Source organism: Anarrhichthys ocellatus, unplaced genomic scaffold, assembly GCF_004355925.1.
Source record: "Anarrhichthys ocellatus isolate YVR2014 unplaced genomic scaffold, GSC_Weel_1.0 scaffold138, whole genome shotgun sequence".
Classification (NCBI taxonomy): Eukaryota; Metazoa; Chordata; class Actinopteri; order Perciformes; family Anarhichadidae; genus Anarrhichthys; species Anarrhichthys ocellatus.
In genome coordinates this window covers 216,034-228,905 of record NW_022280168.1, presented here as the reverse complement: position 1 = coordinate 228,905, position 12,872 = coordinate 216,034, and the positions used below count along the sequence as shown (strand labels likewise).

General features: G+C 43.0%; 1 protein-coding gene across 15 annotated transcripts in view; it reads left to right on the top strand.

Moving 5' to 3' along the window:
- LOC116399958 (phosphatidylinositol-binding clathrin assembly protein-like) overlaps positions 1-12,866 on the top strand; it is a 20,815-nt gene extending 7,949 nt beyond the window's left edge. For 3 of the 15 annotated variants that reach the window (XM_031877499.1, XM_031877496.1, XM_031877507.1), the window contains 10 exons: positions 821-944; positions 3,675-3,808; positions 5,577-5,662; positions 7,151-7,303; positions 7,757-7,840; positions 8,290-8,367; positions 10,221-10,331; positions 11,662-11,796; positions 12,050-12,080; positions 12,165-12,866. In XM_031877499.1, coding sequence (XP_031733359.1) covers positions 821-944; positions 3,675-3,808; positions 5,577-5,662; positions 7,151-7,303; positions 7,757-7,840; positions 8,290-8,367; positions 10,221-10,331; positions 11,662-11,796; positions 12,050-12,080; positions 12,165-12,303 — 1,075 coding nt within the window. In that variant the 3' untranslated portion in view covers positions 12,304-12,866. Of the gene's footprint in view, positions 1-820; positions 945-3,674; positions 3,809-5,576; positions 6,099-7,150; positions 7,304-7,756; positions 7,841-8,289; positions 8,368-10,220; positions 11,411-11,448; positions 11,797-12,049; positions 12,081-12,164 lie in introns of those variants that run through there. The other 12 variants (XM_031877506.1, XM_031877505.1, XM_031877497.1 and 9 more) reach the window with 11 other exon arrangements.
- The last annotated feature ends 6 nt before the right edge of the window (positions 12,867-12,872 follow it).

The window sequence follows — 12,872 nt, the reverse complement described above, 5'->3', positions numbered from 1 at the left end:
CCCCCCCCCCCCCCCCCCCCCCTCCCCATTTCAAAATAAAAGCCCCAGACTGGGAATTCTAACTGGAATGCTTGTGATGAAGCCTGTCATTTAATAACCTCTGTTTGTGTGTCAAACATTATGAATATGTGTCCTCTCCCCCACCCAGTCCCACCCTTTCAAAATAAAAGCCCCATAGAGTAACTGTATCTTAACATGAAGCTCAGAATGAGGTTCGTACAGAAATGATGGGAGCGTTAGCTTCCATCATTTCCAAAGGCCTCTCAACCAAAGGTTTATATCTTAAATACAGAAATTATGGGAGCATTAGCTCCCATAATTTCTAAAAGCTTCTCAAACAAATGTATTTATCTCGAATACAGAAATGATGGGAGCATTAGCTCCCATCATTTCCAAAGGCTTCTCAAACAAAGATGTTTATGTCCAGTACAGAAATGATGGCAGCCATTTGTCGACTGTCCATCACGAATACAAGATTCAATCCAAGAGTCTAAAATGCAGAAAAGAGAGAAGTGATACATCAATCGAACCTCAATGATACTACTGGTAATCGGCGTGTGTAGCTATATATTGCGACGTCTTCGGGTAGTAGAAGCCACACTGTCAAAATTTCTTGCGAAATTTTCTAGTTTCTAGTTTGTGTTACAATTCACAAACAAACGCAGTAGAAACAAGACAACTTTGACACCACATAGATATAAAGCAAAAAGCGCACCAAACAGTTGTGAAATGTATATGTGCAAACCTCAGTGTAGTTTCTGAATCGCTCTGCAATGGTTCTTGGTTTGTCACTGATTTCTGTGTCTGTCTGTTGATTCAGGGCCAGCACCCTCTCCAATGCGGTCTCCTCCCTGGCCAACACTGGCATATCTTTCACCAAAGTGGACGAGAGGGAAAAACAGGCAGCCCTGGAGGAAGAGCAGAGTCTCCTGAGAGCACTAAAGGTTAATTTTCCACACTCACCTACATTTATTTCAGCTTAGTGTTCTTCAGGCCTGCAGGCATTTGGTATGAATCGTTATATGAATGAATGCCATTCATGTCATTACAACTACTTTCTAGACCAGTGTTTTTCAACCTTTTCTGAGCCGCGGTACATTTTTTTACATTAAAAAGATCCCGCGGCACACCAACAACCAGAAAAGTTACAAATTGACACATTGACGTTTAAGCTTGCTTGGGACCATGGCACTGTTGGATAGCTTTTCCCCACGCACCAAGCATAGCGGAGTCGGTGCAGTCGGAGCATAGCGGAGTCGGTGCAGTCGGATCCAGCCAAACAAAGGCTTTGAGCAGGTGAAACAAGCAGAATAACAGTGTCCAAACACCTCCATTTTTCTCTGTACCTTTTTAATTGATTCTTGTCTTTGATTCAAGTATTTCTTTGAGTTGAAGCATTTTTGTTGAAAAGCATCAGCTGGAACTGATAGAATCTGGAGTAAAATGTTAAATAAGAGGATTGGTGTGGAGCCCAACACACCACACCTGTCCTCGGTGGCCAATGAGGTTGGAGAGGAGGATCTGGTGGTTCCGTGTCAAACACTGCAGACAGGTCCAGGAGAATCATGTCCAGGAGAATCAGGACAGAGGAGAGAGAGTTCGCTCTCGCAGCGTGAAGCGATTGTGTCACCGCAAGGAGAGCTGTCTCTGTCGAGTGACCCAGCTTGAACCCGGACTGTTGGGGGTCCAAGAGGCTGTTCTGGTGGAGATAGGAAGACAGTTGGTTAAAGACAGCACGTTCAAGTGTTTTGGATAGAAAGGGTAGAAGAGAAACCGGTCTGAAGTTCTTGACATCAGAGGGGTCAAGTGACGGTTTCTTCAGAAGGGGAGTTACTCTGGCAGTCTTGAAAGCTGTGGGAAAGCATCCTGAAACAAGATGTGTTGATGAGGTGGGTGAGGAAAGGAAGGAGTTCAGTCGCAATAGACTAAAGAAGAGGGGAGGGGATCGGGTCAAGGGAGCACGTGGTGGGGCGGTTAGATGTAGCAAGTTAGGGGAGAGGGGAGCAAGATAGGGTAAGATGGGGCATGGGGAGGGAGAGCTGAGGAGGGAGAGGGGGGCTGAGAGAAGGATCTGATATTTTTTGACCTTCTTGTCAAAGAAGTTGGCGAAATCATCAGGGAGAAGGGAGGAAGTAGGAGGAAGGGGTGGGGGTTGGAGGAGTGTAGTGAAAGTTTCGAAGAGTTTTTTTAGGATTGGAAGCAGAAGTTAGGATTTTAGAGCAGAAGAAAGCAGCTTTAGCAGTGGAAAGACGTTAAGAAGGTCCTCCGGGAGTTTACCTTTTCTCCATTTACGCTCAGCCTCTCTTAGGCTCCGTCTATCAGTACGCACTGAGTCTGACAGCCATGGGGCAGGTGGGGTTGGCCGTGCAGGCCTGGAGGTGAAGGGACAGAGGTTGTCCAAAGAAGAGGAAAGGGTGGAGAGGAGAAGATCGGTAGCAATATCAGGGGATAGGAGAGAGAAGGCTTCAGGTTCAGGGAGAGCAGAGGTAACAGAAGAGGAAAGATCAGCCGGGGAGAGGGAGCGGAGATGACTACAGGTAGAAACAATGTGGGTAGGTGGAGGAAGTACGGGGGGAGAGGAGAAGGAGAGGGAGTAGGACATGAAATAGTGGTCAGAGAGCTGGAGGGGAGTGACAGAGGTTAGCAGTAGAACAGTGTCTAGTGAAGATAAGATCCAGCTGGTTGCCGGCCTTGTGGGTAGGAGGAGAAGAGGAGCGGTAAAGGTCAGAGGAGAGGAAGGAAAGAAGAGGTTCTAACTTATCAGTCTGGATGTTGAAGTCGCCGAGCAGGATGAGTTCGGAGCCATCGTCATGGAAGTGTGAGACTAATGTGTCGAGCTCCTCCAGGAACTCACCTAGAGGGCCTGGTGGGCCATACACAACAGCAATGGTGAGCTTGACTGGATAAGTGACAGTAACAGCATGAAATTCGAAAGAGGACGGGGAGAACTGTGGAACAGAGACAGGAGAGTATTTCCATTTTGAGGAAATTAGCAGGCCAGTACCACAACCTTGCCTCGCAGCTCTGGGAGTGTGAGAGAAAGAGTACACTTCTGACAGAGCTGCGGGTGTGGTGGTGTTGTCTGGTGTGATCCAGGTCTCAGTTGGAGCAAGAAAGCTGAGAGAGAGCAAGGAAGTGTAGCCCGAGATAAACTCGGCTTTCAGCACTGCCGACTGGCAATTCCAGAGCCCCCTGCCACCACTTCCTCAACATGAGCTGAGAGAGTAGGATAGATGAGGTTAGTGGGGTCACGGCACCTGGGAGTGGCCCAACGTCTACGTGACCACCGGGCAGAGGAACGGAGAGGAAATAGGATCAAACACTAAATCACACCTACCTTACACAGACATAAACTGCAAAAGCATTAACACTGAAGCAGTCTAGGTACAGCTAATAGCAACTTGTAAAAGCAAGAACAATATACTTAGTCTATTTTAGCTGAGTCAGGTAGTTCAGTATCCCTCCTGAAGCCAAATACACTCATTTGCGTAGGGCAGCGACTTGCATCCCAAACAATAATCCTAGGAGAGTGAGGAGCTCCCGGACCTTGTTGTCTCCCCAACTCGCTGCCTTTCTCCATTGCTGCTGGTTCGCTGCTAACTGCTGCAAGCGTATTTACATTCCTTGATGTGTAGTGTGAATTTTGCTTAACACTGTCCTCCTAATGATTGAAGGAGCAGCGTCTGTTAGAGCTCCAGAAGAATCCTTCTGCAGCAACCACAGACTCCTCCCCTATCTCCACGGTGGGCGGGACCATCAACTCTGCCCCTGCCATTGACCTCTTCTCCACCCCCAGCTCCACCAACAGGTGAGGCCACAGGGCTTATTCCTTATTCATTCCACACTATTTTGTTGTTTTTTTATAATGCCAGATTTCTTTTTCGGACCCAGTTTCAGAGCTTCCTATAGGTCTTGCTCTATCTCTCTCACACATCAAATTTACTTTAAAAATGAACACTTACAAATCATTTTTACTAGATTGTTGGTCAGAAGATTGCTAGCATAGACAGCAAGGCCAGCAACGCTTGGGAAGTGAAACGTGATAGGGGCGTGATGAATCAGGGAGGGACCCGTCGTGATGGACCCAATCAATATGTGGTCGTTTTCAAAAGTCTCCTCTTCTGCCACTCTAGACTAAAACCAACCCTAGAATCTTCAAACTGATACAGCGTCGGCAGCGTTTTCAAATGTCGCTGAAACGCAGCTAAATTACTGTGATGAACTTTGAACTGGTTTTGAAACTGACTCAATTTAATACTGATGCCTCTATATCAGTGATCCCCAACCACCGGGCCGTGGATCATTTGGTACCGGGCCGCACAGAAAGAATAAATATTATATTATTTCCGTTTTATTGATTATCAGATCCTGAAAGAAGTTTTATTTTGAAAAATGACCGGATTCTCTCGCAATTTCATCCGCCTTGACATGGTCACGTGATACGTTACCTCAAAAATGAAGCCCACAAACTAGCGAAAATGAGTAAATAACTTTTGGAGAGCTTCTTTGCAAAGGGGAAAGGCCACTAAGGAGACAGAAGAAGAGCTACAACTTCCAAGAAAATCAAAGCTTCATTTAACAGACAATATCAGGAGTCTGATTAAATATCAGGAGTAATTCTGACGCGCCAAGCCCGCTCTGCATAATATGTGGCGACAGAGGAAGATCAGCTGCTGGAGATTGTGAATGACGGTGGCCTTAAAAGTATGTTTGAGACAACAACTCTGCTGGAGTTTGGAATAAAATCAAGGCTGGATATCCTGAGATCGCCACTAAAGCACTGAAAACTCTGCTTCCATTAACAACATCCTCTTTGTGAAGCGGGATGTTCTGCAGTGACGGTTATCAAAACAAAATTACGGAGTAGACTGGACATAAGGAACAGACTGCGGGTGTCATTGTCTCCCATTACCCCAGATGGGACCGTCTCATTGCAGAGAAACAAGCTCAGGGCTCCCACTGATTCAGCGTTATTGTGAGTTGTATTTATTTATGCATTTAATATTTGTGTTCATGCCGATCGTATCATTTTATTTCGTTGTGTTTTTCCGCGCACCTTGAAGGCCGGTCCGTGAAAATATTGTCTTGCATGAAACCGGTCCGTGGTGCAAACAAGGTTGGGGACCTCTGCTCTATATGACCTTCATCAGTAACGAGATGTATTTGTTATTCTTAATGCTCGTCATCTTGCCAACACAAAATGAAAGTTCCCCATAGTAGCTTTAAATGCAAGTAGACGGCTAAAATGTTTCAAAAGGACTTGACAGGTTCTGAGCTCTCTATGATTAGATGCAACTTTGATGCCTGTATAGAAACTGCGCTGCAGCAGCAGTACTCGTAACATGCAATAAATGTAAAAATATGTGTATAATATGCAAATAGGAAGCAACAGTAACATGACACTGTCATCAGTATTAACAAACAGAAATAAGAATGAAGAAGATATCTTTGGGTTACCCTGCATTGCTCAGGACACAACTTTTCTTCTCAAGGCAACTGTATGTTGAACCTACTGTTTTGTCAATGAGTGACTGATTTATCCTCCATGCCCTTGTTTTTCTGCCTGTTCCCACCAGCACCTCCAAGGCAGCCAATGAGCTGCTGGACCTGCAGCCAGCTTTCCAGCAGTCCCTCCCTCTGTCCACCACCAACACATGGGGAGGTGAGAGCGCAGCTCTTCTTCAGTCCACACTGCTACCACATGCACAAACACACATACACGTCACATACTCGTTAGCACACACACATCTGTCAGACAATCCTCACAGTACACACATTCAGTGGAATGATTCCTTAGAATGTATGTTAATAGAATGATTCAATATTGTATATATGAATACAGAAGAACAGAGGAAAAGAATACAAAACATTAGTATTAGTAATGTGCAGTTTAATCTTTTTCGTGAGGTGTTGGCAGTGTATCTTGAACTGTAGCTGGAGTTTTACTTTTTCTGTAAAACATCAACTACTTGCCATATAAACAGAATGTCCTCTTTACTCATGCAAATGACAGCAAGTGTGACCGCCCTGTGAGGTGGAGGTGGACGGATATGTCGCAGAACTCGGCAGCAAACCTCATTATTTATCAGGCACAATCGGTAATAAAATCTGTTAATCATGTACCTTGTTTTTATGTTCCCGGGCCATGTGTTGAACCATTGAACAGCACAAACTGAAACAACATTCCTACATTTGCATGTCAGATTTCTTTGTTGAATATTAAACATAGGAATATAATAAAAATTGAAAGACATTTCAGTGCCTGCTGAGCCCTTAGCTTGCCCGTGTCATATTACTGTACCTTAAGTACACCATGGAACTTGTTACTGTTGCATGGTTTGTATTTGGACTTAGCAATTTTTGGAGTTTAATTTAGGAGAATAATATTGACTTGCCAAGTGGTAGTTATCTCTTCATAATGTGTGCTTTTCAATGTAAATATTGTGGATGGTACAGATCATAGCCTGTAATTTACAATATTGGTGCGCAGACGAAAAGTATAGTTTTAAATTAGGCCACATAGTTCATGCTTATTCATTTCAAGTAACTTGTGTTATTTATTATATTAAAAGCTTTCCCAAAATAAGGCACATGTTATTTTGACCCATTCATCCTTGACAAAGACCAACATTTTGAATGAAAAATGTAATAAGTAGAAGTTTAAGAGCTGGTTAGTAAATAGACTTGGCAATGCTGGATAATTACAGCCTTGTTCATGTTTGCACTTATTGCATTTTGTAACAAACAGGTTAGGCAACATTCCCCAAATTGACACTTGTGAACACAAACATAAACTGCTATTTCCGTGTGAGCACAGCTGTCTTTGGATATCTTGACCGGTGGACTCTGCCCGTTGTGATAATGAAGACTCGTAACCTGGTGACTGGTGGACTGCTCGCTGTGCTTGTGATAAAGCTGCTCGTCAGACCTGAAATGTGTCCAATGAGAGTGTGCATGATCTCAGCCTGTCTCTATATCTTAAACACTGTTTTAATCCTTCTCACCTGCGTCACTGTCGTCTCCCCCTGCACTCCATCTGGCATGCACTTTTTAAACTTCTCTTCTTCCATTTTCTCACCCTCCTCTCTGCCATAATCTCTCCTTATCCTTCTTTTCCTTATCCTTTTTTTCTCCCCCTCTGCTCACTCAGATCCTTTCACCTCTGCTGCAGAAGCTGTGGAGGAATCCATTCCAAACTCAAACCCTTTCCTCACACTACCTGTTGTCGATGCTGTCCACCTGTCCATGGCGTCCTTGGACGGTGGCAGACTGTCCTCTAGGACACCTAGCCATGAAGTGTTTGGTGGGATTGTTTTGCTGCATCCTCTCCTTTTTTTACAGTCTAGATTTCATTTTGTATATGAAATATACTGTACAATGCTGCCATAGTCTCATAACATCAACCTGGCTGGTGGTTTAATTCTATTTAAAATTGGTACGGTGCGAGTACATAGAAGTATATTTCAGAGCAGTTGGAAAAGAGGGAGGAAATGCCTGAAGTGGTTTAGGTTAACAAATCCGAACATTTCTTGACTCTTTTCTCTTATTCATCAAAGATCTGGCATGCTGCCCCACACCAAATATTAGTTTTTCTTCCACAATCAGGCTACGTTCCTGGTGTTTATTTCCTCAGCTCTTAACTCTCTGATTAAGGCTGCTGTATCTTTGAGTTGCTTTCTCTCTTTGTACTTCAAAGGCCGAAAGACTTTGTTGCAGGTTGTCCATCTTTACCAGCAGGCTTTTTGTCTTCCTCCAGATCATTACAATCCCTTCTTTGACTCAAACTCTTCCCTGGCGTCTGATCTTGATTCTGCCACGCAGACAGAGACATTTATCACAGGTACAGATGACTGTCTGGTGGCTGGATGGCTGACATGAGTGTTTAGTGAGATGCTTTGTGACATTTGTGAATGGTCATGAGTAGAACTAGATTGACACGGTCTCTCTGCGTGAAGTCTGAGTGTTAACACAGAGCCGTCCTGCTGAACATGCCTCCTCTCTCCCGCGCTGCTTCCTACAAGCCTTTAGTTGTGAGCCTGCATTGTTTTATGGTCAGCCCCTAGTCGTGCGCTGCCCTGGGTTTTGCCTTGTATTTAGTCTAGCCATGTGATGAGTGCCGGCTTCCTCCACTTTTGTGGTGCAAAACCTGACCTTTGTTTTCCCTCTGTTAAAAAGCCATTCCCACAGTTGCTCGGCTTCCTTGCTGCTCTTTCACTCCGGTATTTTTTTCTGCTCTCATATCTTCATAATCTTCTCCACTCTTCCTTTCTCCTCTTTGCTGTGTGTCAGACTCCTTCTGTGGGCCGAGCCCTTACACCACTCCACTCTTCCAATCTGAGTCCCCTGCTGTAGCTGGTCTATTCAGAGGTAGGTATTCCCAGGTTGATCACGGTGAACTCACACTTACTGTTGCAGATGTTCCTACTTGTGTTGTACTTGTCTTGGTCTCCTGGGGAGAACTTCCACATGGACATCAGTGTTTTTGCAGCATATCCACAGCTGGGTTTGATTAAACAAATGTGTGATCTAAAGGAAGACGGATGGAACAGGTTTTCAGGTTTTGGTGTGAGTTCCTTAGAGCTGATACTAACAATTATTTTTGCCAATTGATTAATCTGTGGATTTTTTATTTATTTTTTTATTTTTTTATTTTTTTCTTCCAATTAATCATTTAAAATGTCAGAAAATGGTGAGAAATGGCCATCACAATTCCTCAAAGTCTAAGGTGACATTTTAAAAATTCCAAATGTCTTATTTTGACCAACAGTCCAAAACCCCCAAATATTCAGTTTTTGATCACATAAAAATGTAAAGCAGCAAATCCTCTTGTTTGGGAAGTTGCAACCAGAGGGGAAAAAAAGATGAGATCAGTTATCAAAATGTTTTAGATCCATGTAATGAAATGTCTAACAATAAAGAGACCCATTCATTGTTTCAGCTTGAGAATTCCTCAGAATCAAAGGAGTTTCCTAGACTATTGGGCCATGTCCATGCTACTACATCTCTATTTTAAAATGCATATCTTTTGCTACATTTACTCGTTTACTCTGAGCTTCCACACTAGGCTCGAGTTTTAGAGCACCGAAAACGAATATGTTTAAAAACGCTCCTGAGGACGGATAAGCATGAAAACTCTGGGTTTACTTCCGAGTGTGGACGGCATTACTGAGAGGAAACGATTGAGACGTGTGTTGACCATATTTATTGACCCATAATCTAGAAAACTCTGATGAAAAGAAAAGTGTTCATTTTGAAGTAGATGTGATGTGATAGAGGGAGATGGATCAAGACCTGCAGCGTTGACCAAGTTAGAAAAATACAACTTTCCACGAAATTTATTTTGAGTTTATAGAGGAAGATCTTAACTATCAAGCACGACTTTTCATTATTACAGAAGACTATAATACCTGTCGTATTTGCTGTAACTAAGCAACCAATCTACTTCCTGTTTACACCGGCACCCGAATGTCCAGTATACATGAATAGTCACATGATATTAGTTTTCAGGCGTGTTAGTCTGGACTAAAATCATTCCTAAAACAATGCTGAAACACCGTGTGGACGGATATCGTTTTTGTTTTAAACTAAAAGGTATTAGTGTGGATGTAGCCTGACCCTCAACATAAATATCACTTGAGTGTACTAAAGATCATAAGTAATTATCTATCTTAAATGCAACACTGGTGTAGCTTTGCGTCATTTGTCGCCTGTGCAGATAGTAGTAGTAGTAGTAGTAGTGGAGCAACGGTACCAGGATGTGCTGATCTAAAGGGCAAATGTGATCAAAATGTTGCTTTCTGTTGTGAAAGTGGTGAGTGAGGGCGCTGGGAAATAGAATGGTACCCTAACACATGGACCTGTGTCCAGACACCATGGATGTGTGAGCTCACATAGACAACAATAGACGGGGAGGTTTTGACACAAACCCTAAGTTAAATTTTCCTTGAAAGATGATGGATACCGACCGTATACGTGTCCTGTCAACCTTTCTCTTTGGTCTTCTGCAACAGATCAACCTTCAACAGCGATGACAGTGGTCAGGATGGTTTTGCATCTTTTCCACATAGACTGGAAGACTCTTTCTTTTAGAACCAGTCACATTATCCACATTTTCCGATGAGTTGGTGTTTTTCTACCTGCTTTTGTTTGTGTATTGGGAGGAACTGAGGTGTTGTCAATATTTGGATACTGAAAGTTCATTTTCTTTTTTGCCTCAACAGGGTTTACAGCCTCCCCAACACCCCAGCAGCCACAGAACTCTCGGGGCCTTAACGTCGACTTTGACTCAGTATTTGGCAACAACGTCAATGCTAACAACCTGGATGCTACAGGTAAGAGTAGTCTTACATACACTAGTACTGTACATCCCCATTGCCCCTTGGGAGCCAGCAGACCTCATGTACTCTGCTGCCACCTGAAGGTTTGGGGGACAGGTTGCATGTCCACTGGATCATGTTGAGGCTATGGAAAATCAAAAGTGTTGGACTTTGATTTGTTTGTGTGGTTTATGTGGACTATGAATCTTCTGAGCATATCCCAAATACTTCACTGATTTCACTGACCAGGTCATTTGATTTATAGTTGACATGATTTCTCCTTGGTTAACATGCTCGGTCAAACCCCACAGACTCGATGAGAGATCCCTAATGACCATGAAATAGATGTTACACTCTAGCACAGTACATAACCATTAGACAATGACATAAGTGGGAGTTGGCTCATTCTGAAAAATCCTGTTAAGCACATCACAGACAGCGGTCATGAGTATTTCTTATTGTTGAATATCCACACAATTATCATGTGCTTCTACCATCTGACCACATATTTATTCTTGGCATGCACAGGTGCAGAAAATGAGGATTGTGTTGTGGCCATAGAAATCATTTCAGCTATGATGGTCTTTATGGTTCTTTGTCTGCTGACTATTGTAATTTTCAATGAGCTGCATACATCACAAAAGCTCAGCGTTTGATAAAACTAACTATTGTTCTTTTCACCTGGGTTTGAAAAAAGTTGAATTTTAGGATTTAGAGAAATTAATCTCTTGTGTGGGATTTTATTTAAATCTAAATATCTCTTAAAATACTCATTGGTGTAATTCCTAACAAATGAGCCCATTACTGGAAACACTGGCAGCCTGTAACCGTATTTAACACTCTGTGCCACTGAGATGGATTTTTGAGGAAATTGCAATAAATTGTGATTGACGAGAAATGAGTATACACCGTCACTGGAGTGTGATTGAGGACTCCTAGTAATTCTATACCATCTAACACACTCATTGTTTGTTCACCTTCACTGGGTTGCCAACTGCTCACCATCTCACATCATTTTTGTTCTCTCCTCCCTTGTCCTGGGCTGAAACACACTCTCTGGGGTCTTGGCTTTTGCATGGTGTGTGCATGACTGGGTGAGTTGACTCAACACACACACTCTCCTCTCACACAGTCTTGGCTTGATTGAGTTTATTTTTTTCTGTGAGCCCTGCTGTCCTGCCTCATCCATGCTCAACATGCTCTCTCTGTCTGTGTGGGTGTGTGCAATATATGTGCTGTCCTGTGTTTGTGTTATTGTCTGTCCTCATGTGTCCTGGGCCCCCCAACCTCTCACCGTGCCCTCGCCTCCCTTCCTTTCCCTTTGTCCTGCCCCCTTTCGATTAAGATGTTTTAGGTGGCATCCTCAAACCCACAGTGACATCTTCACCCAGTCAGGGTTTGGGCATGACCCTGAATGGTCAACAGGCCCACAAACTGGTGTCCAACGACCTGGACTCATCACTTGCCAACCTTGTCGGCAGTAAGTTCCCTTTTTTACTACTAATTGTGCTATGAGCAGATTATTAGATGAGGTGAAAGTTGTACCTAGCAGTAAAGGACAATATCTATAAAATGATAGCATGGAAATAAATATGAAATAAATATTTATATACAATTAGCATAAAACGAGTACAGGGACATGACATCAGTCTTTCTACATGTTCTGCTTTGTGTTGATTGGGGGTTTTGTTTTGGTGGTTGTGCATTCATTACATTGCATCTGTTCTCTTTAGATCTGGGAATTGGCAACGGCACAGCAAAGAAGTGAGTGCACTCATGTTTAGTGTGCAGTATCATGGATATGAAGTTAAATGTCACTTGACAAACATTTTGACTTGACCTCTGTAGTGATCTTCACTGGAGTCAGCCTGGTGAGAAGAAGCTGACAGGTGGAAACAACTGGCAACCCAAGACGGCTCCTTCTACCACCTGGAACCCTGCAGCCATGGTAGGGCTCACCTCTCACCTGTTTGCTTCTATCCAGTAAACATCCAAAAGGAGATCAGTTGAGCATGAATGATTTTATAGCTTGGCTCTCCTCCATAGTCCTCGGGCTCAACACTAACTCTTAAAAGTGTTTGCATCAGCTTTTGGTTGCCGAGAGAAAATATGGTTGCTATTTTTAGTCACCTTATATTTGAGTAATTTAGATACAATGCAGTAATACGTGTGCTTAATAATGGAAGTGACAAAAAATAATGAAAGCTTTATTACAGTAACTGTACAAAACTCTTGTAGTAGTGTGTCTGTTTTAGCAGAACACAAACTACAGTAAGATGTCGGGCTACTTTGCCTCCCAAGAATTCACTAATTTCCCTTTGTTTTTAGTTCAGGTTCATCTGGTTTGAGATATTGACCGGTTAGTCAAACTTTTAACCTCAGTCTGGTGTTGACTCTCTCGGCAATATTTTAATATTACTAATAGAGCAAATAGTAAAAAGTATATTTACTTTGGTGTGCACATTCTTTCGTTTCCCTGTTTCTTTATATACTAAAAAGTAGTGATGTCGACCAAAGACAAAGAATTGGTTGCCAATTCCTCCAAATGGCAGCCTG